Source organism: Mesoplodon bidens, assembly GCF_964165515.1.
Source record: "Mesoplodon bidens genome assembly, chromosome: 6".
In the NCBI taxonomy this organism is placed as follows: domain Eukaryota; kingdom Metazoa; phylum Chordata; class Mammalia; order Artiodactyla; family Ziphiidae; genus Mesoplodon; species Mesoplodon bidens.
Window position 1 is genome coordinate 51126194 of NC_138162.1, and position 25392 is coordinate 51151585.

A 25392-nucleotide genomic window follows, 5' to 3' on the forward strand; every position below is an offset into this window, starting at 1 on the left:
CCACGTGCCAAGTGGCACGGCCCCAAATTTTTTTTTAAAAAGTAAAAAATGTAATGTGAATGTAAGAATTCAGAGGAGTGTGGTAAACCCCATGGAGGAAACTCAGCTAGAAAACACCTTCAGGGAAACATATTCTACAGGCTCTCCCTCTTCTCCCTTCTCCTCCCCTTCATATCCTGCTCCCTGCCCTGTGGCAGGTCTGTGCAGCAGAAATTAAACGGTCTTGGCTTGGTGCTAATTTCTAGGGCAAGATGCCTATCTTCATCCCTTAGCGGTCCACAGATGCTCATCCTGCTTGCTCTTGACAGGGGTTGCCTGATCAACCTTCGTATCTTGTGAGACATCATCTGGCAGAGGGGCTGGAGGCTGGGGGCTGCTGTCTGAGGACCAGGCTCAGCTTCCCTCCTTCACCAGAGCTCCCCTTCCCGGGCACAGGCTGTTCAGTGTGGCCAGAAGGACTCACCTCTGTTTCAGATGCTACTTCTGGGCAGAACTCTGGGGGCCCTCTGCTAGGAGGAACTTGGCAGGCCTGGTGGAGGCTTCTGTCCCATGCTCAGCTGTGCCGGGGAAATGCTGGAGGGAGGTGTTGATGGAGAGAGCGTGGCTGTGGGTGAGTTCCAGTGCTAAAGCACGTTGGCTTCCACTGTTTTTTCCTATGGAAGAAGGCAGAACAATCGTTTTAATGAGGATGATTTTATTACCCAATGACCAGATTTTTTTTCATCAGTCCGGTGTGAGCAGCTGATTGCCAAGAAGAATGGACTGAGATCATCTGTGCTGTTGAACTCTGAAAGGACAGGATCTCCCTGTGACCCTAGATACATTATTTGTGTTCCAGTTTCTCCAACTGTAAAATTTGGACCCCGCCCACCTCATGAAGATCAAAATGAGATGGAGAGATGAAACAAGAAAGCTTACCCGCCAGGCTCTGTAGTGAGAGCGCCAGCATATGTGAATTTGTTTCATCCTCATGAGGTCCTGTGGGAGAGGTTCTTTTATTACCTCCGAAGCACCGAGAGGTCACATCACTCGTCCAAGTGACTGTGTACTGGGATGTGAATGTGGGCAGGCTGGGTCCCAGATCCACACTCTTACTGCTTCACCTTCCCACCTTTCCTGTAAAGCAGGGGTCCCCAACCCCCAGGCCACGGAGCGATACCAGTCCCGTGGCCTGTTAGGAACCAGCCTCACAGCAAGAGGTGAGTGGCAGGCAAGTGAGCGAAGCTTCATCTGTATTTACAGCCACTCCCCATGGCTCGCATTACCGCCTGAGCTCCGCCTCCTGTCAGATCAGTGGCGGCTTTAGATTCTCATAGGAGCTCGAACCCTACTGTGAACCGTGCACGCGAGGGATCTAGTTTACGTTCTCCTTGTGAGAATCTAACGCCTGATGGTCTGAGGTGGAGCTGAGGGGCGATGCTAGCACTGGGGAGCGGCTGCAAATACAGATGATCATCAGCAGAGAGGTTTGACTGCACAGAGACCATAATCAATTGCTAGCAGACTCATATCAAAACCCTATCAGTGAGTGGCAAGTGAAAACAAGCTCAGGGCTCCCACTGATTCTGCATCATGGTGAGCTGTATAATTATTTTATTATATATTACAATGTAATAATAATAATAGACATAAAGTGCACCATAAATGTGATGCCCGTGAATCATCCCGAAACCATCCCCCCTGCCCTGTTCCGTGGAAAAATTGTCTTCCACGAAACCGGTCCCTGGTGCCAAAAAGGTTGAGGATCACTGCTGTAAAGGACCCGAGTGGTTCCTGCCACATGGTAGGTGAAACTGATGGACATTTTCTTCTCCCTCCACATCTGTTCCATCTGCTCAACTGTTCTCTTATTATCTTATTCATCAATGTATTCTCCCCTCCCCCAGTACCTTCCTTAATAAAGTTTTACTCATTTAATTGTATGTTCAACACATAAAGGCCACACAGCACCAAGTCCTAGAAGTCTATGATATTGTTTGGGGGCTTTGAATAGGATTGGGGGGCGATAGGGTCACTGGTCATGTCACATCCCTGGGGAACTGCAGGAAGCACCCTTCTTTCTGCCAGTTCTGCTCTGTAGTGAGTAACATTATAAGTGGTCCCTTCATCTCTCATGGCACACTGGAGAACCACAGATCACTACAAGTTCTCACATGTCAGGTTTTCATCACGTCCTGGGAGGGCAAGGTCCAGGGAATTCTCAGTCTTGTCTTTCCTCTGCCCAGGTAGGAGCCAAGAAGCTATGTGTGTGAATCAGCTTGAAGGAACTCATAATGGGCCTTGATTTATTAGGCGCTTGTCTCGCCCTAAGCCACAGGACTGAGGGTGGGGGACTTGGGGGATGGTTAGCCTTGATCTTCTGAACAATACACATGCTTTCCAGCTTCTGGGTGCAAAGAGTGAATCAGGCCCCTGGGAATAGCTAGAAACATTTGAATCTGTGCCACGTGTTATGGGGAGCCTGGGACTTTAGGCAGAGAAGCCCACGTAGAAAGAGAATTGATTTGATACCTTAAGCAATGGGTATCCATCCACACAGCTGGGTAACTTTGAGCCCCTTAATTTTTCGGCTTATTTTATTATTCATCACATTTTAAGGCAGTCCAGGCATTGACGTGGTAAGAACATTTACAGTGCCAGACACTATGCCAGACTGTCTCATTGTCCATTTGCCCTATGAAAAAGCTGAGGCCCAGAAAGATGAAATCATGTGCTGAAGGCCACAGAGCTGGGATGAAGGGCATCAGAATTACGAACTCAGAGCTTTCTGACGCCAAGGCTTCAGACTAGAGAACACCCACTCTTATCAGGTTATACCCAACCCTCAACCCATTTCACATGATCTTCTCATGGGCTTGGAACATTCTGGGGCCATAGCTGAAATTTCGGAAAACGTCTTTGATTCCATCACAAATCAGCCAGTGCCCCGAGGGGCCCGGCCTGGGGTATGCTGCCTGAAGTGGCCGTTCCACCCAGACCCCAGCTGTCTGCATCTGTCTTGGTTTTCCTAGGCACTTGGCAGAATTCCAGGGACTTTGAGGGTCCCGTGTGATGCCAGGATGTGCAGAAAATGAGGCATCTTCCTAGTCAGTTGGCAGGGACAGACTTATACCCCCAGGACTCCAGGGAAGAGGTGTCCACCCTTTAGCAGTCCTCAGATCAGCATGGGCTGGGGAGACAGCTGTCTACTTCAGTGGGAAATAGAGTCTCAGAACGATAGAATGTTAGATCTGGAAGGGACCTTAAAAGTCACCCAATTTTATCAAGTGAAATCCTACATAGAACCTGAACATCGACGTGGATGGATAGGTGGGAGAAGAGATCCCTTATTCCTCCCGCTAGCTCGGCAGCACCTCAGCACCTGCAGTGAAGAGTGAGACACACTGATCTCAGCCACACCTCGTGGATGTCAGCTGAGGAGCCTCTCCAGAGGTCACCCCGATTGATCAGGAGCCTGGTGAGAGGTTGTGACCTGGTTTCCCGGGTGATTTCTGGGTCTACAAAGGTGACCTTGGCTCTGCCTCTTCCCAGCCCCAGGTTAAATTGAGCTTCCTTAGGCAGAGGGGAAAGTCCCAGGCGTCTCTGACTGGTTGACTCCGTTCAAGCTGTTGCAACTCTTTCCAGTGAGTTTTAACCTTTCTCACAAAGCGCTAGGAATTTTGAGAGAGAGAGGATCATTAAAAAGCAAGAATAGCTTAAGGACCTTAGGCTGGAAGCGAGAACAAGGGTTAATTAGCCGTGCTGCGGGGAGGGGAGCTTGGCAGTAAGGAGACCACCTCTGTTCTTCCCAAAGTTTTGCCCAGAGTCAACTTTAATGAGAGGGTTAGTTTAATAGGGCACATAACCTGGAAAGTCCCCTGTGAGTTTAGCGCTCAGAGTATAGACATCACGTCTCCTTTTTTTGCCCTTGACTCTCCTAAGACTGAGATGACCCTGAGGGAGGAAATAGAGCATATTTGGTTGAGAAAGTCCCTGTACTAAAGTTGCACTCCTGGTGCTAAAGCTGGCCTCCAGGCCACGTGGTGGGTGAGGATTTGGCCAAGGTACAGCAGGTGACCCAGCTTTTCCCAGAAAGGCTTGGGCGGGCTCTGTTGAATTAGCACATCAGGAGTTTCACTAGGGTTAATGTTTTAACCGTGTCAATATACTTAACGTCATTTTGTTTGAACATTCCAGGACCCAATAAAACCATTTTTAAGGAGCATGGTTTGTTTTTGAGTGAAGGAACAGCGGTAGGAATTACTGGGGTGCACTCGTGCTGTGTTGAAAAGTTTAAATGTTAAAAGTCGAATACAACACCAAAGAGCAAAGAAATGCCTATAGTTTATACCTTGAGAGTTTTGCAACACTTTCAGTTGTTATAGTCATTTCATAGTCTGAGAGTCTATTTCACTCTCTTGGTCATTTCTGTGCTGTGGAATTTTTGTGATTTGGGAGATTTGCTGCTGGTGGGTTTTATTCAGAACCTGCCTTGGACTGGATGGCTTTGGATCAGGTCACATTTGGTGCCTTCTCCTCCTCTGATTAAGAGAAGAAGATCTAGAGCCAGCCTGCCTGAACTCACAGCCGAGCTCCTCCACCCACTTGTGGTGTGACCTTGGGCAGGAAACTTAATCTTCCTGATCTGTGAAATGGGCATGACGGTAGTACCTGCTTCGTGGGGTAGTGATGAGTACTTAATGAAGTAATGCACCAGCCCTGGACCAGAGTAAACACTCAACACTTAGCTAGTATAGTTGTCGCTGTTAACACCAGCACTGACACCCCACAGCTGGCCCTCTCTTAGACCACGGTCACTATGGTCACAGCATCTCAGAGCTGAAGGAGACCCCAACGATTCCCAAAAGCTGCATTGGAATCCCCAAAGGTGCTTTGAAAAATTAGCTATAACTGAGCTGCACCTGAGACCCAGGGGACTAGAAGGGGGACTGAGAATCTGGCCTATTAACAAACACAGGTGATTGTCATATGCAACCAGTAGTGGAAACCACCTTCTCTTACCTGGATCCCCTCTGTAACAGCACTAGCAAGTGGCCTCTACTTGAACATCTCCCTGAATGGGGAACTCACCACCACCCCAGACAATGAATCCCCCTTTTGGACACCTCTGGCAGTACAACAGTGTGTCTTCCCGTTGATCTTAAGAAGGAAGGGAAGAAGAAAGAGACTGCCTTCAGCCATAAAAAGAGACAGAGTAGTGGAAAGAGAACAGACTTTGAAGTCAGAAAGAAATGGACTTGAATCCCTCTCCCGCCCTTGTTAGCTTTGTGGCCCTGGGTGAGTGGCTTGCTGTTTTCTTCTCCCATTCATTTTCCAAATGACAGCCTTTCAGTGTTTGAACCTGATCTTTCCAGTTTTCTCCTGGACTCCCGACATGATAAGACCTCAGTTTCCCTTATCACTTTATGACCAGGCTCCGTCCCTACCCAATCATATAATCCCCAAAGATGCATATGGTTCCCCAGCTGTGGTTCTGGGTCAGAGAGTGAATCAGGACTGGCAGGGGCTGGAAGAATAGACCAGAAGACCGGGGAGTGAGCCAGCAGGGTGAGACGGGAAGAGACTCTGGCATACCAAATCCCCAGCCCTCATCCCCCTAATCATTCACCTAAGCTGACCCGTGGTTCTGATGCTCCTGGGACTAAACCCTGGCAGTGTCCCTTTGGAGGTGGGACTGGGGATGGATGTTGTCATCCTAGCCACATCCTTGAGGGTAGTGTGTGAGGAACTGGATGGAGTCAAGGCCACCTCTCCCTCCTGTTCAGTTTTCCAGAGGCTGCGACCAGAGCTTGCTGGAGGGCAGGTGAGCAGGAATCTAGGCTGTGCACCCTTTACCCGCATCCTGATGCTGAGTCCATTCCCTTGACCTCAGCCCCACCCCAGCTCAAATCCAACAATGCCTGGTTCATTCCCAACCGTGCACGTGGTTTTCAGCCTACAAGCAAGGACTCTTCTACCCACTGTGTGGGTCAGAAAGAGAAAAGCAAAGGTTTTTAGATCTGAGTTCTTAAAATCCTTAGTACTGTGTGTGTTCAGAACATTTAACCTCTCTCTCTCTTTTTTAAAAAATTTATTTATTTTATTTATTTTTGGCTGCATTGGGTCTTCGTTGCTGTGCGCGGGCTTTCTCTAGTTGCAGCGAGCGGGGGCTACTCTTCGTTGCAGTGCTCAAGCTTCTCATTGTGTTGGCTTCTCTTGTTGTGGAGCACGGGCTCTAGGTGCTCAGGCTTCAGTAGTTGCAGCATGCGGGCTCAGTAGTTGTGGCTCGTGGGCTCTAGAGCGCAGGTTCAGTAGTTGTGGCACGCGGGCTTAGTTGCTCCGTGGCATGTGGGATCTTCCTGGACCAGGGCTCGAATCTGTGTCCCCTGCGTTGGCAGGTGGATTCTTAACCACTGTGCCACCGGAGAAGTCCAACATTTAACTTCTCTTGAGCTTCAGTTCCTCATCTGTAAAATTGAGATACAAGTAATACCTACCTCACAGGATTGGAGAAAGGACTAGATGACATGTGCATACAAACACTTAAGTATATACTAAGTGACTAATATGTGTCGGCTTCTTGGGAGGAGGAGGTACAATTGAGTGATTGATTTTTTACCCTACCACTGCCTATGAGAGCGGACCAAAGTCTGTGGCTGCCCATGCATCCACCTCTCCAATCCCCTGTGAAGGACCTAGGGTTCAAATGAAAACGTGACCATCAGCATGTCTGTAAAGTTGGTGAAGGCAAATCTAAATAGTACATCAGGGGAGTTTAAATTTTACAGAGGAAATGAGTAAGTCTTGGAGAATTTCTTCCTTTCTTAAACTTTTATAGGGTATAGTTCAGTGTTGCCTTTCACTTCCGTTAGGTTTCAATTTAGCTGTGAAGGTGTGGTCCGACCAGCTGCATGACCATCACCTGGAAACTTATTAGAAGCACGAAACCTCAGACTCCACTCTGAAACTCTAGGGTGCAGCCCAGCAATCTGTGTTTTAACAAACCCTTCAGATGCTTTTATGGCTCCCATTTGAAAACATTGCTTAGGTGTTGGCGGGGTCGCCTTCCTATGCCCCTCCTCCCACCCCTGGCAGTTTTCAGGTCCACAAGCCCATGTCTCTAGCCATATATTTTCAGCACTTCCACAGTTTGAAGACATCTCCTGGGAGAATGATTTATTGTCTCATCTTGGGAGACTCATCTGTTCACACCAACAGCTGGTGTAATCTAAATCCAAGTCTGTACTAGGGAAAAGTCAGGGAATAAACACCTGTTTTGGATGGTCAACCTCCAGATCATTTGGCTTCCTCTACCTCCAAAGCTGCCTTCCTGACCTCCTGAAAACTATCATGGTATTTCTGATGGGTAATGATCATAGCAAATATTTATCAAGCTCTACCTATGTTGGAAAACACCTTCCTTCCTTCCTTCCTTCCTTCCTCCCTCCCTCCCTCCCTCCCTCCCTTCCTTCCTCCCTTCCTTCCTCCCTTCCTTCCTTCCTTTTCCCTGATTTAATCCTCACGACAACCTAATGAGGTAAGTACTGTTAATATTACCCTCCTGGCCTGCATGGTGAAACTGAGCCTCAGAGAGGCTAATTCACTTGCCCAAAATCACGTAGCTAGCAAGTGGCAGGCAAGAGACTCAAACTCCAGTCTGAAACCAGATTCTGTGAATCTTCAGCGAGCCTCCCTGTTTGGTTAAGCAGGCTGTGTATCCTTGAGCCAGGAATATGCACAAAGGAATATTCTAGGCTAGTGTTCTTTAAACATCGGCATGGATCAGGATTATCTGGATGGCATCTTAAAACACAGATGGCTGGGCCCTAGTCCCAAAGATTCAGATTTAGTGTCTCTAACTTGGGGTCTGGGAATGTGCATTTCTAACAAGTTCCCAGTTACTACTGGTGCTGCTGGTCCAGGGACCACAATTTAAGAATCATAATCTAAGCCGCTGTTTCTCAAGTAGGGCTGAACATGAGAATCGTCTGGAAATTTTCAGATTGAATTGCTGTAGTGGGAAATAACAGCCATTCTTTTTTTTTTTTTAAATATGCTCCCCAGATAATTCTAATGTGCAGGAAGGGTTGAGAACCACTGCTGTACTCAAAGGAAGACTGCTAATTGCTGTTTACAGCTTTAGTTCTTAAGTCCTGTGTCAGTGCTTCTCCATCGAAGGCATTCACACTGCCAAGGAAGTCAGTGGAGTGCCAGGGAATACCAACACTGCAGGATAAATAGAGCCCATTAATTTTATTTCAAGCTTTGGGAACATGTTCATATTCTGGAAGCAAACAAATTTCGTGTGGACTAAAGTACAAAATGTGCATGAATGATTAATATAAACTATGGGGTTAAACCCACTTTTAAGAATCTATCCAAGGAAAATTGTCAGAGACCAACCGCCAAAGATATGTTCAAGGAAAGTCATTCAAGCATTATTTTGTCTTGATAATTGTTAAATCTGTATCATGGGTATATGACAATTCGTTGTTCAAAAAATATGTAATACTCATGATATTATGTTAAGTGCGAAGAGGAGGATACAAACTAAATGTATAATTTGATTCTAATCTTACTTTTTAAAAGCTATATATTATATATATGCAAAGAGACAAGAATGGAAGGTTACATACCAAATATTACCAGTGGTTATTTCTTGGTGGGATTATGGGTGATAATGGTATCTTGACAGCATTTTCTAAATTTTCTTAAACATTACTCATATGATTAGAGCAGAAGAAATGAGGCAGTCACCTACTTTTATAAATTTATGTTTCCTAATACCTGTCTGAAACACAAACCAGAGGTTTATAAGTTAGGAGTTTTTTTTCAGAGAACTCAAAAACATATAAGAATTGCTAATTACAGTCCCAAAGAGTGCTAATGCCTTTGGGGCCAGGACATGTGAGAACCTTCCTAGGAATCGGGGAGAGGTGCCGTTGGACAAGGGGACACTTGCTCTGCAAGGTTGTCATGGGGATGGGCAGCGGTGGTCGGGCGGGGGGTGGGCTACTAGGATCCTCCCAGCATGTATGGGGTGGGGCTTTTGTTCTCTCCTCCAATGACAGCTGGCTGACAGTGTTTCGGTGTGACATCACCAAGGTACCACAGTAGGTAGTAAATGTAGAATAGACCAAATGCGCCATGCCAAGGGGGATTAGCAGTGTCCATGTATTGTGTAAATATGCAGGCAGTAAGAAAGTCAAGCCTACATAATTTGAGGACCACCTAGGAAGGTTACCAAAGAAAAGATGTAGGGTTGCAAAACACCAAACCCATTTGCTTCCATCACCCCCAGGAGTCTATCAATGTGCCCAGTGGGGTTGCCTTCAGAAAAAAAGCAAATGATACCTTCTGCACATTTGTGTCAAATGGAGCACTTTGGAAAGAGGACAGTCCCACTGCAGGGCTCAGAGGGGCCTGGAAGGAAGATGGAATCTGAAAGTATTACGTACTCAGGGACATATTACGTATCCTAGGACGGTGTTCCTAGGGTAATGGTTTTCTAGTATAGCCAATAGATATTTTCTATGCAACCAAGCCTCACCTGGCCTCACAAAACAAAACAAAACAAAAAAGTGTATTAACTACCTGCTTCCACACAGAGAAACACAATGTTTTCTTTAAAGGGTCTAGGCTGGCAAAGTAAATGAATGAAATGAATGGGGCTGCCCTGGTAAGTACAGCATCTCCAGTTTACAGGGAGCAAACATCACTTAGTTATTGCCGTGTGGGAATTTCAGTGCACTAGTGCCAGATCTTTCGAGTTTTTCCAAGAGAAGCCAGACTTCTTAATATTTGTATCATAGTTCCCAATTTCTAAATGTTGGCAGCATTTCAAAAATACTATGTAGTCCAAAGAAAACATGCCTTCTGGCTAAGGTTGGCCTGCAGCTGACAGTTTCTCACCTCTGCTTCAGCATCTCAGGTCCAAGAGAGGCAATTGCTTTAGTCGCCTGCATCCTCTTCCCGTCCACCTCCACCACATTCCAAAAGACAAATGTCCTGAACTCTCAGACTTTTCTTCTCAAAAGTCATGTTTTATTAAGGACCTTAAAATTGGCTAATGGCCTTACAGTAATTTATTTCAGTTGAGGATTGGTAAAACTAACTATTCAGAGGTACGTTCTTGAAGGTGAGGTTAATTTTTTAAATAATTTTAAAGGAATTATGAAGGTAGAGGGTGTATTAGTTGTATTATTTGAGGGTGTGTTATATGCTTTGCAGTGGGATGGATCTGGGTTGAGATTCCAGCTCCATCACCTAGTACCTGTGTCACTTGGGCACAGGTGATTTCCATTTTCTCATCTGCAAAGTGGGGGAAACAACTCCTGAGTTTGTTGGCTTGTTTGATTGGTAATGAATGCTATTAACATATGTTAATATCTGGTGCCATTAGGTGCTCAGGAAATTAAGTTTCTCTCAGGAGCCAACGTAATTGAAACTTTTAATTGCAAATGTTATAAAATAACCTCATGAAACTTTTCCACATTTTAATAATTTAAAAAATTCACTTTCTTCAGAAGTCCCATTATAGTAAATAGTGTTGCAGTTGAAACAGGAGAAAAGGAGAAATTAGAGAGAGTGAGGGGAAGAACCTCAAGGGTGTCCGATCAGTGCCAGGATTCACTTACATTATAAGGGGACCTTATAATTTATGAGTCTAATTTAGCTCTTCTGATTATTGCTGAATTTCTGATATCTAGCGCATTCCCAAATATATGTGTTTGTTAATTTTTAAAATTAGTTAATGGACAAATAAAGAGTATGTGCTGGGAGTTTTATCTGGCAAGGATAACTGCTAGCTGGATAGCTCTGTTTGGACTATGCTGTGTATCAGAAATGGTTGGCTTCCCAGACATGGAACCTGTATGGTCACACAGGACCTGCCCTCAGAAAAGCCCCATGCTTGGTTTAATATTTGCTGTTGCCATCTTGAAATTCTTTATAATTTTTGAAAAAGGGCCTCCGCAAATTATGTAGCTAGTTCTGATCAGAGAGTGTCATCAGGAAACATAGAATTGTCAGTGCATAAGCCAAAGGGTACAAACTCACGGCCCCTGGACCCTATTGAATATTTTTGGCCCACAGAGTGGTTTTTTTTTAAATATAAATAAACTTCTTATTTAGAAGAGTTTTATATTTGCAGAAAAATTGCAAAGATAAGACAGAGAGTTCCACATATAACTCATCCAGTTTCCCGTGTTAGGAACATCTTATGTTACATTTATAAGACATTTGTCACAAATGAGGAACTAACATCAGTACATTTTCATTAACTAAACTCCACACACAGTATTCAGATTTTAGAAGTTTTTCCCTAATGCCCTTTTCCTGTTCCTGGATTCCATCCAGGATACCACATTACATTTAGTTGTCACGTCTCCTTACACCCTTCTGAGCTGACGTTTTCTCAAACTTTACTTGTTTTTGATGACTTGGACAATTTAAAGGAGTGCTGGTAAATGTTTTGTAGAATGTCCCTGAATTTGGGTTTGTCTAATATTTTTCTCATGGTTCCATTGGGGTTATGGGTTTTGGGTCAGAAGTCCACAGAGCTGAAGTGACATTTTCCTCACATCATATCAAAGGTATATGCCAAGAACATGCCAAGAAACTAATCAGTGATGGCATTGACCTTAGTTACCTGGCCAACGTTGTGTCTGCCAGGTTTCTCCATTTTAAAGTTACTCTTCCCACCTCCCTTTCCAAACTGCACTCTTTGGAAGCGAGTCACCTGGCATACCCCACAGTCAAGGCTACGGAAAGGAGTTCCACCTTCTTCAGGAGAAAGTCACTACGTAAATTATTTGGAATTCTGCTGCAATTTGTCTGTTCTCCACTTATTTATTCAATCATTTATTTCTATCAGTCTGGACTCGTGGGTATTTATTTTATACTTTTGGTTATAATCTAATACTACTCCATTTATTTTCTTGCTCAAATTCCAGCTTCGGCCTTGCAGGAGCTCTTTCAGGTTGCCTCCAGGGTCCCTTGGACATACCTCCATTGTTGTGTGTTTATCGAGGACTCCCTTTCTTTCTGGCGCTACAAAGTGTTCTGTTATATTTCCTGCCCCAGCCCTAGAATCAGCTATTTCTCCAAGGAGCCCTGATTCCCCTTTTTGAAGAATGGTCTTAGACAATAAGATCTGGATGTTGCAGGTGCTCATTGCTACAAGGTATTTTTTAATTTTTAAAATTCTAAAATTAAAAAATTTTTTAATGTAAATTAAAAATGTAATGTAATATAAAAATTTTTAACGTAAAATTTAAAACTTAAGCTGTCATAGAGAGTCAACTTTTCCAGGCTGAGTTAACTATGTAAAAATAAATTACATTAAAAATAAAATGTTTTTAAAAATTTTTTAATGTTTTTAAACTACCAACGTTTAACTATGAAGAGATTTCACATTAGAATCTAGACTTCCGATTCTCTTGAAAGACCAGAAGTTCTGGCAATCCTGGACCCATATTCCTGCTCAACACAGTTAGCTAAGGCTGAGACAATTTTTCTTTCCTGCATAAAGCACTGTCCAGGTTGTCACAGTCTGTGCCATTCCCTATTGTATTACAGCCAGCCTACTTGACGCTTTTATGTCCCTTTCTGACCCTTGAAGGCATTTGAATAAGTGATTTCTGGTTAAGACCATATTCAAGTAAGTACTTTACAGATACACAGTTTAGTCCATGAATTTAGCTCTACTTTGACCCAGTGATCAGATTTAAAAGCTACATTTCTGGTTTCATCCCTAACCCACTAACGTACCTTCATTGGGTCTTACATGCAAATGCAATGACTCGCCAATTTTTCTCAGTCCCTGCCAGAACCCTTCCAGCTCAGATGCAAAGAGTCATCTGCATCCACTTGCATCCCCTTCAGCCTCATGCAGGGTGGGTCTTTGCATTCAGAGTCTGCTCTGAACTTCTTTGGCAAGTTTTCCTTTCTTAGACCCTTTCTGTCTGGAGAAGATCCCCCAACAGTTACACCCCTGCCTCAGATCAATTTCTTTGTGTTCCCTTTTGGCTCTGCAAAGCACCCCTCAAGTTGGGATCCAATCATTGTTCTTTCTGGATCCGCGTTTCTCAAAAGGATGGATTACTTTTGCTATCTTTTCCCTCTCCCCTGCCTTCCCCAATCATGTATCCCAGAATTATTTGTTTCTCAATCAATCCTGGCTTATATTTCAAACTTTAGTAACTCTGGAAAATGACCTATCTGATAGTTTTCTATTTATATGAAAATAGGTGCTTCGATATAAATATAAAATACAATTTGAGGAGGTGTTCTTTTCCAGTATGGGTGAAAAGTTAATAGAAAGATGCATCTGAGATCTGCTAGGTGTGAAGAGTTAAATGGGTATTAATTTTCATTGCAGCCTTATGGCCTTGGACTTGACAAGGTTAAACATGGGCCAATAGCAGTTCCCTGGGGGATCTTTCCATAGCACAGTGGTTTTCAGACTGTGACTCCAAGGCCACTGCCTGGGGACAGGAGAAGAAATCCAAGAGTAAAGGAAGGAAGCTCCAGTAAGGGGGAGCCACAGCCAACCAGGCAGGAGGTGATGGTGGCTTGACCTAGGGAAGTGGCCGTGGGGCTGGAGAGAAGTTTATAGATTAGAAACTATTCGGACAAGACTTGGTATTTTGTGTGTGTGTGTGTGTGTGTATTTTTTGTGTGTATTTTTCTGTATTAAAAAAAATTTAACTATAGTTGATTTACAATATTGTGTTAGTTTCAGGTGTACAACTTCAGATTCTTTTCCATTATAGGTTATTAGAAGATATTGAATATAGTTCCCTGTGCTATATTCAATATAAATAAATAAATCCTTGTTGTAAATCCTTGTTGTCTATTATATATATAGTGGTGTGTATCTGTTAATCCCATACTCCTAATTTATCCCTCCCCCACTTTCCCCTTTAGTAACCATAAGTTTATTTCCTATGTCTGAGTCTATTTCTGTTTTGTAAGTAAGTTGATTTGTATTATTTTTTAGATTCCACATATAAGTGATGTCATATGATATTTGTCTTTGTCTGACTTACTTCACTTAGGATGATAATCTCTAGGTCCATCCATGTTGCTGCAAATGGCATTATTTCATTCTTTTTTATGGCTGAGTAATATTCCATTGTGCATATGTATGTGTATATACACATACATATATACATATACACCACACCTCGACAAGACTGGGTTTTCAGTGCCCTGCACATAATGGAAGGAAGATTCTGGTGAATAAAGAAAAGTTTTATTTGTGAAAATTCTCACAACAGATCATCCACGACCGGGAGGCTGAGTCATTTTCAAATTCTGACTGGGGCTGATGATCAAAGTGCTGGTGCTTCTGTCCGACTTTCCAGTTCTAATGAGGTTCATGAGCACCATGTTCTCAGCTCACTCTATCTCATTTGGGCCATTTGATTTTCAGCAAACGCGGCAGGTCTGAACTAGCTAGAATTCATCTTTAATGGCTTTTATTGCCAATGCATAGTGAATGAATGCCTTTCTCAGGTCTTCTTGGGTCTCTCTTGATGTACTTCCACCTCCACGCCAGGACAGAGCGAGGGAAGGCAGCCAGCCAACCTGGAGATGGGGACGCGAATAAGAAGGAGCTTCCAGGGCTTCCCTGGTGGCGCAGTGGTTGAGAGTCCACCTGCTGATGCAGGGGACACGGGTTCGTGCCCCGGTCCGGGAAGATCCCATATGCCATGGAGCGGCTGGGCCCGTGAGCCACGGCCGCTGAACCTGCACTTCCGGAGCCTGTGCTCCGCAACGGGAGAGGCCACAACAGTGAGAGGCCTGCGTACCGCAAAAAAAAAAAAAAAAAGGAGCTTCCAGCAGCAGAGAAGTGGCGCTGGGGACAGGAAGGGGCAGGTGACAGGCAGGCTCCTTTGGCTGGCTGAAACAGCACTTCCTCTGCCTCGCAAATGGCACGTCTGAGGGAATTAACAGTCTGTTTAGAATGTATCATCACTTGCTATTCTGTTTTCCCTTCTTTTGGTCCGGCCAGTGTGGTAATGGGTCCGAGGGTAACTCGGGGTTGGGGCGAGGGGCAGCTGGGGAAAGAGTAGTAGCCAGTTTATTTCTAACCATTTGCAGCTGTCAGCTTGTTTGGGGCCTTTTTTTTTCAGGCAGAGGAACAAAGTCTTGCTCCACAGGATTGTTTTCCTTGGCATGGTGTACAGACACTTCCTTGAGGAATGCACTGAGATAACACAAAACATCTGCTTAGAAGAATCGGCCTTCCAAAGCTGAATTTTCATCAGCAAGAGTATGAGGCTTCTTTAGATAAATATATATGTATACGTTTTGCAGGAGGCAGGAGAATGTGGATGGAATGGGCAAGAGAATAAACTATTAGGAGAGGATTTTTAAGAAGTAGGTTTATGTTGTTAAGGTTTCTTTTCTTTCTTTTTCTTTCTTCATTGTGATCCAATTGTGTTTTGTTTTGCAAGTATCTTGGAAATGGTATGTTCTCAGCCACGCTGCCGGAGGAGGCCTGTTTTCTTTTCCCACGTGTGTGGGATGTTGCTTTTATTCACGAGCTATTGAGAATGAGTGGTTTTTATGACTTGTAGAGGGATTTTCACATGCACACTCCTGGTACTGGCCCCCAAAGACCCAAAGGACAGCACAGATGCTCTCAGACAGGAGTGACAGTGTGAAGGAGCTCAAGATAGGCATTTCTGGTTGTTGTTACTGACGTGCCATTGGGGTCCCCAAGGGATTAGATTAACCAAGGCACTAGGCTTCATCTCGTGTCACTTGGAAGCTCCTCGGACAGTTCACACGGTGTTTCCGTATATCACCTTGGGTCCAAATCTGCTTTCCAGGAAGAGTTTGTCCTTTAGAGAAAAGGCAGCTCCGTCTGTGCCGTTTCATTTGCCCTCCCCCACCCTAGACTCTGATGAGGAAGAGTCTCACCTTTTAGAGCAGCAATAACATGAGCGGCCTTTTGCCAAATGCCTCTGAAAGCCTGCTGGCCCTAGGCTCTGTGTTTAATCCTCCCAATCTCACCAACTACCAGGTATAATTATCCTCATTCCTCAGATAAGGAAACCGAGCCTTTTAGAAGTTAGCAAACTCACTCCCGGGCAAGTATCAGGGGAGTTCCACAGCTGCAGCCTGAAACCAGTGATTGACACCAGAGCCAGACACTTAACCAGTGTCCACGAATGACACATGCCTTTGGGGAAGTAAGAGCCAATATGCCCTTTTCCACCTTCATCTTTTAACAGACTTGGCTTCTCCAATTCTGCCAGTTGGATTGGCAAGAGATGAAACGAGCCGTAAGAATCCCATCCAGTTTCCTGGCAGAGTGGAAAGGGCATAGGCTCTGGAATCAGACAGACTTGAATTCAGACCCCTTTTCATCACAAACTAGCTCTAAACCCCGGGCCAGTCAGTCCCTGCACCTTTCTGAGCTTTGATTTTGGTGTACCTCCGCTCTGGGCTCTAAGCATCCTTCTGGGAGGAGCATGGATGCACTCCCTGCCCTCAGGGAGCATACAGTCTGGAGGGGGTGGCAGACCTGAGCCAGTACCCACACAGGTCAGTGTGCAATTGCCATCTGGGATCTGTGCTCAGGAGAGTTACAGGAGCAGATGGCACATGCCAGGCAACCTGAGTCTGGGGATGATGGGAGGCCTTCAGCTGAGCTCTACAGAAGGAAGAGGCATTAGCTAGGTGAACGACGGGCTGGAATGTCTGCCAGCTGCTTGTGGAACCTGGGATGTTCTGGGGCCAGTTCTCTGGTGTCCCTGTAGACAGGCTTTGAGGCCCTCCTCTCCAGAGCTCCACAGCCCAGGTTCAACCCAGTGCCGTCAGAGACCAGGTTCTCAGCCCTAAGCATCTGGCTTTCTCTCCAGAAGAAAAAAGAGAAAAACCATGAAAACAAGAATGGGTAGCAGCTAGCTTGGAAATTGCTGCCTGGGTCTTGTTTGACTTTGGGACCTCCATCTCCCACCTGTGGCCCTGTCATAGCATCTCTGCATTCTCTGAGGGACTCTCTCCTTTTGCAGCTTCCCTAACAGGATAAAAGATAAAAACACAAGCCATTTAGACAACTTCTTGTTTTTTTTTTTCCAGAGGTGCCTGAAAAGGAAGGATTGAATGGGGCATTTGGGGGCTAAGTGAAAGGGAGGGGAGGGGAGGGGATGAGGAAGAAAGAAAATGGATTGAAGCTCAGAAATTACTGGAATTTTTATTCAATTCTGTGTGGGAGAAAGAATAGTTACTGAGTCAGAGATGAAAGGCAAATCCCCATGGGGCCCCAGAGAAATTATTATATTCCATGCTCAATTTAGCTCTCACACTCAATGTGGCTTGGAGATCAGAAAGTTTGTGGTTAGACACATTCATAAACTCAGCAGGGCTCTGTCAGATGCTGGTTCCCGGCTGAGTACCAGGTCCTCACCAGCAGCAGAAACAGAGCCGTGAAGCTGCCTGGTCGGGCCTTCAAGAGGGTCTCCAAGCCCCACAGGCTCATTGCACCCTCCTCCTTCACCCCAACTCTCTGGCTGGCCTTCTCCTTGGCCTGATCGCTTAACAAACTCTAGTCTTGCTTTGAGTCTAATTGTTGAGCAAATTCCTGTGGAACATGGGAGAGATTGGTCTGGGATTCTGACCTCAGCCCAGGCATCTTGCCTGGGCTCATTCTGGAATCTGAGTTCAACCTGGTCCCGTTTTAGGCTCACTGATCCCATTTGCAGAGACCAAGCCACACGGCCTGCCCCGAGCCATCCAGATCTATCCTTGAACACCTAGATGTCTCTCACCTCTTTCTGAAGCTCATCTGAACACGTCTTCTCATTTCGGGCCAACTTCTTGGAGTCTGAAATTTCCCAGCTTGAATCTGAGAGTCAGGGGCTATGGCTCAGGGTAGGGTAGAGGAAGGGGAGGCTCTGAGATCAATCGTGCGTGCAAATCATGTAGACACCTTCTGTTCAAAGGTTGTTTTCTATAGGGATTTCCCTGGCGGTCCAGTGGTTAAGACTCCGCGCTTCCATGGAGGGGGCACGGGTTCGATCCCTAGTCTGGCAAGTTCCTCATGCTGCATGGCATGGCCAAAAAAAAAAAAAAAAAGCCTCTCTAGCCTATTCCAAAAGTTGTTTTCTATATGATCAATACATATCTGTCTGAGATTATTGTCGGAAGGTTTGTCTGGGTTATTATAAGACTAGTCAAAGTTTAACTCCAAATCCTTCAGATATGCAGTCTATTTCCGTTATGACTTCTGGTTAATATTGTCTGGCATTAACTTTCTAATCGAGTACAGTGACTGAAAATTAACTATCACCCCCCTGAAAAACTATATTGAAAGGTAAAAAAGGGAGGTTTTTATGATAAAAAAAAGGAGTTTCAGATTCTTTCTTCCCACCCACTAGGCTAGATGAAAACGTTCTCCATCTCAGAGCTCTCCTCCATAGAAGAGCATTGTGTCGCCTTGCATGCCAGGACCATATCAAGACTCTGGCAAAAAGCTATCATTTCTGCTGTAGGCTTTTTTCCTCCCCCAAATAGGCGATGATGGATTCACATCTTGACTAAATAAGATGACTGCTGTCTTATGATTCAACTTTGAATGATGAGTGTTCCTTACCTAGCCCTGTGCCAGGTGCTTTTAAAGATAGAATCAAAGTATAAAGCAGTCCCTTTGTTCAGGGAACTTACAGTAATACAAGACATAAATATGAGAAATTTGTAAAAAATAATGCAAAGTCAAATATCATCCAGGGCTTAATTGAGTACTTACCACTCAAAATTCTTTGCAAGTTCTGGATTGATGGATTAATACCAAGACTGCCCTCCTGAAAATAAATATGCAGGAGGAATTTAATCCTAAAGTATGTTACAAAGAACATTTGGTCCATGAGATACTGAAACTAACAGTGCACCAGAGTGCTTCGTATCTGCAAAGTATTAGCAAAGCCTTTTACGTGTGTGTAGTTAATCCTCACAACAACCCCCTGAGCTACAGATAACATAAATATCCCTGTTTCTTTCCAGTTGAGGAAACTGCAGCTTAGAGATACGAAGCCGTTTGCATATGGTTACCTTGTTAATAGGTAGTAGAGCCAGAAATGAAACCTGGGAAGTCTGATTACAGACTCTTTTAAACCAATAGCTATTACAGGAAAAAGGGGGTTCCAGAGTTAAATAGGACTTTTGGCTACAGAAATTCTCAGATCCTTTACTATTTTTAGGTATATTGCAAACATTTATAAAAGCAGCATTTTGACTAGTATACTTGACCTCGTGATCCTCTTTTTTAGCCAAGGATCTCCCAGAATTAGTCACTTTTAACACAGACCTTGGGAAGTACGAAAGTGGAGGGTCCCCAGTGCCTTATGTATTCAAAGAAGCAGAAGGGACAAAAGGATGGGGTTGGATATAGTCCTGAGCTGGGTCATTGGTGCCCCTTGGAACACATAGGCTGCCCTCTGCCCAGAGCCTTCCTTGCACGTTCTCCTCAGGTTCAGGCTGCCATGCTAACAAGTCCAGTGTCCATTTGAGATGGTTCATTAGCCTTTCGTTCTTCCTACTGTTAGCCTGTATTTATCGAAAACAAACAAACATTTTTTTGAGCTTCCTCTGCAAGCCAGGTACTGAGCTCAGTGGAGGTCAGAAAATGGTCATCTTACCAGTGCGTTTCGCTGTGCCATGGAGTGTAACTGCAGGACGCCAAAGAAAGGGCCTGAGTTGTCGGAGTCAAATCTCTACATCCTTTTATCTGTGGGGACAGGCAAACACTTTAGCTGAACTAAGCCACAGTTACATTAAAAAAAAAATTGCTGAAATAATAGTATCACAGCTCAGGATTTCACTGGGAATAAATGACATCACACATACACATAGCAGGCCTCTCTCAGGGTTCATTTTTCTGTGGCTATTTAATGGAGATTAGATACTTCTTACCGGCACCATGAAGACAAGAAACCCTCAGATAAATTAATTGTCATGAACTGGTCCCTCTGGAGCCTGTCAGGGAAAGGAGTAGACCAGCACTGAGTCTTACCCTGTCTTGCTGCCGTGAGGCCAGTTACACAGGATGAGAGTTCCAGGGTCCACCAAAGTGGTGGCCATCCAGAGGGGTGAGATCTTCCACTTCGCACCTTCTGACGGTTTATTTAAAGTCTTCACACACACACACAAATCTGAACACTTGGAAGGCAGAAGAGAAAGGGAGAAAAGGGCTAAGATAGTATACAAACTGTAGAATTGGACCCTGAACCATCAATAATATTGAGTGAATTTCTCAAATGCCACAGAGCTTTCTTATTCTTAACCCCACACTGTATGAGCTGGGATTTTATCTCTGGCTTAGCAGGGAACCCACCAGGGTTCTTAGGCTCCCTACGAATCCAGCCTAGGACTTCTCAGCTTCCCATGTTGGCCTGGGGGTGACTATGGTGCATGCTGAGCATGTCCTTACTTGAACCATTTGCAATGTTCGCTTTTGAAGAATGAATTACATGTAAGGAAGGGGATGGTGGAAGAGTCAGGGCCAACTTAGCAGCCAGAGCCAAGAGATTTGAGGCTGGGGTCCTACCTACCCAAGGAGTTCAAGTGGGAAATAACAAAAGTAGGACTTCATCTCAAAGTTCCCACCATGTGCCAGACACATTACAGATACTATTATAAGAACCCTAGAAAGTAAATGCTTTTCTCCATTTTGTAATGAAGTAGAGTGATGAAGTCACTTGCCTATACAGCTAGTAAGTTACAGGGCTAGGATTTTAATCTAGGTCTTCCAGACTCTAAATCAGCTCTTCTCTATACTGTGAAGATCATTCCCAGCCATAGCCCAAATGCGAGAGGCAAGAGCAAACCAAGTTCAAGGCCAAAGGCAAGGCCAGAGACCAGGTGTGGAATGGAGGGCAGAGCCAAGAGCTCACAGCTGATCCGATGTAGGGACTTGATGGGTGTGGGGGGATGCAGATTGGGGACACTCTAGAGGGACCCAACAAGTGCCATGAACATCCTTGGTGTGTCCAAGATTTTGCCTTACCTTCAGTCAGTGTGTGGGGTGTGGGCACCAGCTTTAAAGGTCAAGCAGACAAACTGGCACAGCTGAAACCCCCCATCCCTGTGTCCCCTAGCAGCTGGTGACGTGAAAGGTGAACGCCCCTGGGGGGATTCAGGCCACCCAGGAAGGAAGGGCTTGGGAGCTGGAAGTGTGTGCAGAGTCCCAGAGCAACATCTCCAGATTTCAGAGTAGTGGGTACTCATGGGCTTTGGAGTTAGAGAATCCTGGGTCCAAACCCCTCCGCTATTTGCCAGCTGCATGACCCGGGTAAGCTACTTAATTTTCTGAGTCTGTTTCCTCATTTATGAGATGGAAACAATAATAGTACCTAGACTTGTTACGTGCTCAGTAAATGTTGGCTTTTACTCTTAGTCCCAGGTCCATCGTCTAAGGCACCGGCAGAGAAAACACATCTCTCCTTGGGGCCTCGGTATTAGCTGACCTCTTAGTAACTCGGATCTGTGGCTCCCAAGGGTTTGGACTTTTTTCACCCTTCTCTCCTCACCCCTCTCCTTTTTAAAAATTATATTTCTGTGCCACCAAAGACTAATCTTTAGATGCCTCGTTGCATTTAGCAATTAAGCTGTGCTTTTATCCTTGGCAAAGAGAGTCACACTCCAAACATAACCAGATCTGTTAAATTTTAGAATCAGGCTGACTTGGTCCAAATCCCAGCCCTGCCACTGTTTACCTAAGTGGCCTGGAGCAAGATAATCTGTGCTTGGTGTTAATTCATCTGTGATACAGGACTAGTAAAACCTACATCACGGACAGGTTGCGAAAGTAACACATGTCAACCTCTGCTGTTGTGTCCGTGTGGTTCCAGGACTCCCGTTCTGATGGGAACATAATCAACACTTGAATATGGATAATGGGGGATTCCATCACCTCTGGATCTCAGGCTTCTTTGAAGCCTCTAGACCTTCTCCCAGCCTGGCAGCAGAGGTTTTCACTGGACCCCGCTTCAGCAGAGATAACCACCTAGCCGCTCTGGCGGGGAGCTGCCCTCCACCTTGGGCCAGCTTTACATCACCCCACCCTCAAACCCCAGCATCTATTGCCCAGACAGTCAGCTGCCAAGCTGTGCCCAAGTCTCTCCCTTGGGTTCATTTGATATGTTGCCACTTTGTTTTGGAAGAAAAGCCAATATCATTGCCGGACCCTGGGGAGGCAGATTCCTGCCTCTGCCAGCTGCCAGCTGTGTTCCGTCGCTCATCCTGCCCTCGGTGTCCCAGGTGATCCCGTGACAGTGTCTCTCACCAGACAGCTGCCACTGGGACCCTGTGGAGGCACGGACAGCAAAACTCCAGGCTTGCTGGGGACCAGGGACATGCCCTGAGCGCAGCTCTGCAATTCTGCCAAACGGCTGGTGGTCATGTCTGCCTTTTCCTGATAAGGGTAATTACTTGCCTTATAACAACAGCTAGATGTTCCAGATCTACAAAGCAGAGAGTTGGCCGGAGAGGTGTCATTCCCTTTAGCAAGCGCTTACTCTGTCCTGGGCGCTGTAGGAGGGTTTTAGTCATGCTGACACTCCTGGCCATGCAAAAAAGGCCTTGTTTTGACTCCTCCTTAACTGACAGAAAACCAAAAGTCACAGGGGTGTCACTTCTAATCCTCAGGACAATTGGCAATTTTACCTGCACCCTACATATGGAGAAACTGAAGCTCAGAGAGGTTAAATAACTTGTCTGTGGTCCTACGGCTGGAAGAGGAGCGCAATAGGAATTCAAAGGCTATTTAACTTTGGAATCCATGACGTCACTGCTTAAGAACAGCGTAAATACCAAGAGTTTAAGCAGTGTTTGAGAAGCAGAAAGGAAGTGGGCTTGGGATTCTGCTATTTGTTGCTCTGACCAAGCTGGGAGTAGTGGTCATCAGACAGGAAATCTGGGTGATTCCTCTGCCCCCTCACCCAGTCTGTGTTAGGAAAAACAACCCCCAACTCTTACCTTCCCTCAAGGAGATGAGGTGACAATAAGTATAATGCGAAGTTTCCATGAAGTTTTGTTGCATTTGCCCACCTCCGAAACAGTGTATCTCAGAAAAAGTTTGGATCAGAATTTGCAAACTGGTAGTCTGCAGGCCGAGTTATCCTAGGAAGATGTTTTGTTTTGACCTGCGGTATTTTTTTCTTTTTTAAATGTCAGGTTAATTTCTATCCTTTTAAAAATAGAACTCCAGATAGTTCATATAGAACCCCAGATTTCTGAATCATCTTGCAAAACCAGATCTCGCAGCCCCGGGCTTCTGTGGCCATCTGGCCACCACTGACTGAGTTGTGCAGCGGCTGCTTCCTTTGACGAGAAAGGGCTTTCTAATTTGCTGCAGTCCTCACCGCTCCCTATTACTCTGTGTCAAGGAGTGCCAGTCTCCCTGGATCATCGCCCTCCTTCTACCAGCTTTCTTATATTAGAGATAAGAGGAAAAGGAACTTTCTTGGGCTCTAAAAAGTGGGAAAAGTAAAAAAGCAAGAAGGGAGAGTGCCTGTTTCTATCTAAAAATAAATATTTCTGTGCGTTTATCTGCACCAAAAAAGATATAACCAAAGAAACAAACCTGGCCCTCTTTGTTCATTTTTTTGGTCTTTTCGTGGTTGTTGGTGTTTGAATTTAACACCATTTTAGCCACTTTTTCAGACAATGTCCAATGCAGCTGCCCACACAGAGCCAGGCATCTGCAGGCTGGCCCAGAAGCCCGGGTCCAGGACTGTTCTCCAACCTCACACGTGTGCTCGGGGCCTGCCAGAGCTTCCCCATCATGGTTTTGTTTCCTTTTTCCCTTTCTCTAGGTGTTCCCTTCCCAAAGAACTTCCTGCAGATCTGCAAGAAGATCCTGTGTCGCCTCTTCCGGGTCTTCGTCCACGTCTACATCCACCACTTCGACCGGGTCATTGTGATGGGCGCGGAGGCCCACGTCAATACCTGCTACAAACACTTCTATTACTTCGTCACTGAGATGAACCTCATAGACCGCAAGGAGCTGGAGCCCTTGGTAAGTGTCACTGTGTGGCACCCTGGTCACCCCAGGGGCTCAGCCACTTGTCACAGGACACTGCCTCGCCCATGCAAACTGATGGCCATCTCCTAACCAGAGGATTGCAGAATTGGACAGGAGTTAGAGGTCAGCTAAAGGGCAGGAGATGCCAAGATGTGCGCGGCCATCAAACAGAGGTCTTACATTTCTCCCTGGGATTGTCATGGTTTGGGTCAGAGGAAGTAGCTTTAATTCTCAGCTCCAAAACCAGTCACCTATTCACTTAACCCCTTAAATGGGCATCTTTGAGTTCTATGTCATCTCTTACACTGTTTTCCAAAGAAGGTAAGAAACGTTTCTTCAGTCAGTGACTAAATATTCAGCCCCTACTGGGTGGCACCTGCTACATACACAAAGTCAAGTTAAACTAGTTTTGAGTAGCTTTTACTCCAGAGATATAGAGAGAGGTGAGCCCAAGATGAGAATACAGTATCATGGGGACTTTGCTTTTCATACTGAATCTCCTGCAGTGCAGTTTTAATGGAATATATGAGAATCCAGAGCACTTGGTTAAAAAAAACTTTACTATTATTGTTTAAGTGAGTGGGGAGTCCTTTCATTTTCTTTTTTTCTTTTTGTGGTACGCGGGCCTCTCACTGTTGTGGCCTCTCCCGTTGCGGAGCACAGGCTCCGGATGCGCAGGCTCAGCGGCCATGGCTCACGGGCCTAGCCGCTCCGCAGCATGTGGGATCCTCCCAGACCGGGGCACAAACCCGCGTCCCCTGCATCGGCAGGCGGACTCTCAACCACTGCGCCACCAGGGAAGCCCCTTTCATTTTCTTTATAGACTATCTTTACAGTAGGACTCAAACTGTGCTTTGGAAGTCAAGGGCCCCTAAAAACCCTACATCTTTTGTGACATATAACATACTATGGTACCCTCATCACAGCTATCCCTAGCAACTCTATCTAGTACCGTCTTATCCAGTATAATCAGTGCTTTATCGTAAAATCATGCTTTTTTCCTGAAACAGTTAAACGTGACAGTTTTGCTAAATATAACTGACAGAGCAACTAAATTTCATCCAACTCCATTTGAACAATGGCCTGAGCACAGGGGCCAGACTGGTCTTTTGCTAGCCTGTCTTCCTTTCTCTTGAGGTACATGTTTTTAAAATACAGGTTTTTAAATTATTTATGTATGGTGAGGCCAACAGATCAAGAGATGACTGCCAGAGCAGCTCTACTCAATCAAAACTAATTAAAACAAAAGAGAAAAAGACATGACTGCCATTGAAAAGATAGTTTGTTTTACTCACAGATCCCAAGAGAAGGGGGTATACCACGGTGTGAGGACAACGTGGGGAAGGACGCAGACTGGTCAGGGACAACACGGGCAG

The 25392-nt window shown here is 45.3% G+C and overlaps 1 protein-coding gene across 5 annotated transcripts in view; it reads left to right on the forward strand.

Annotated features, from left to right (window-relative positions):
* LOC308618578 (MOB kinase activator 3B) overlaps nucleotides 1-25392 on the forward strand; it is a 231954-nt gene that overhangs the window by 148476 nt on the left and 58086 nt on the right. For all 5 annotated transcript variants that reach the window (XR_014016033.1, XM_081236629.1, XM_081236627.1 and 2 more), the window contains exon 3: nucleotides 23808-24010. Coding sequence is in view for 4 of the 5 variants with exons in the window: in XM_081236629.1 (XP_081092755.1) it covers nucleotides 23808-24010 (203 nt within the window). In the remaining variant the exon portion in view is untranslated. The remainder of the gene's footprint in view (nucleotides 1-23807; nucleotides 24011-25392) is intronic.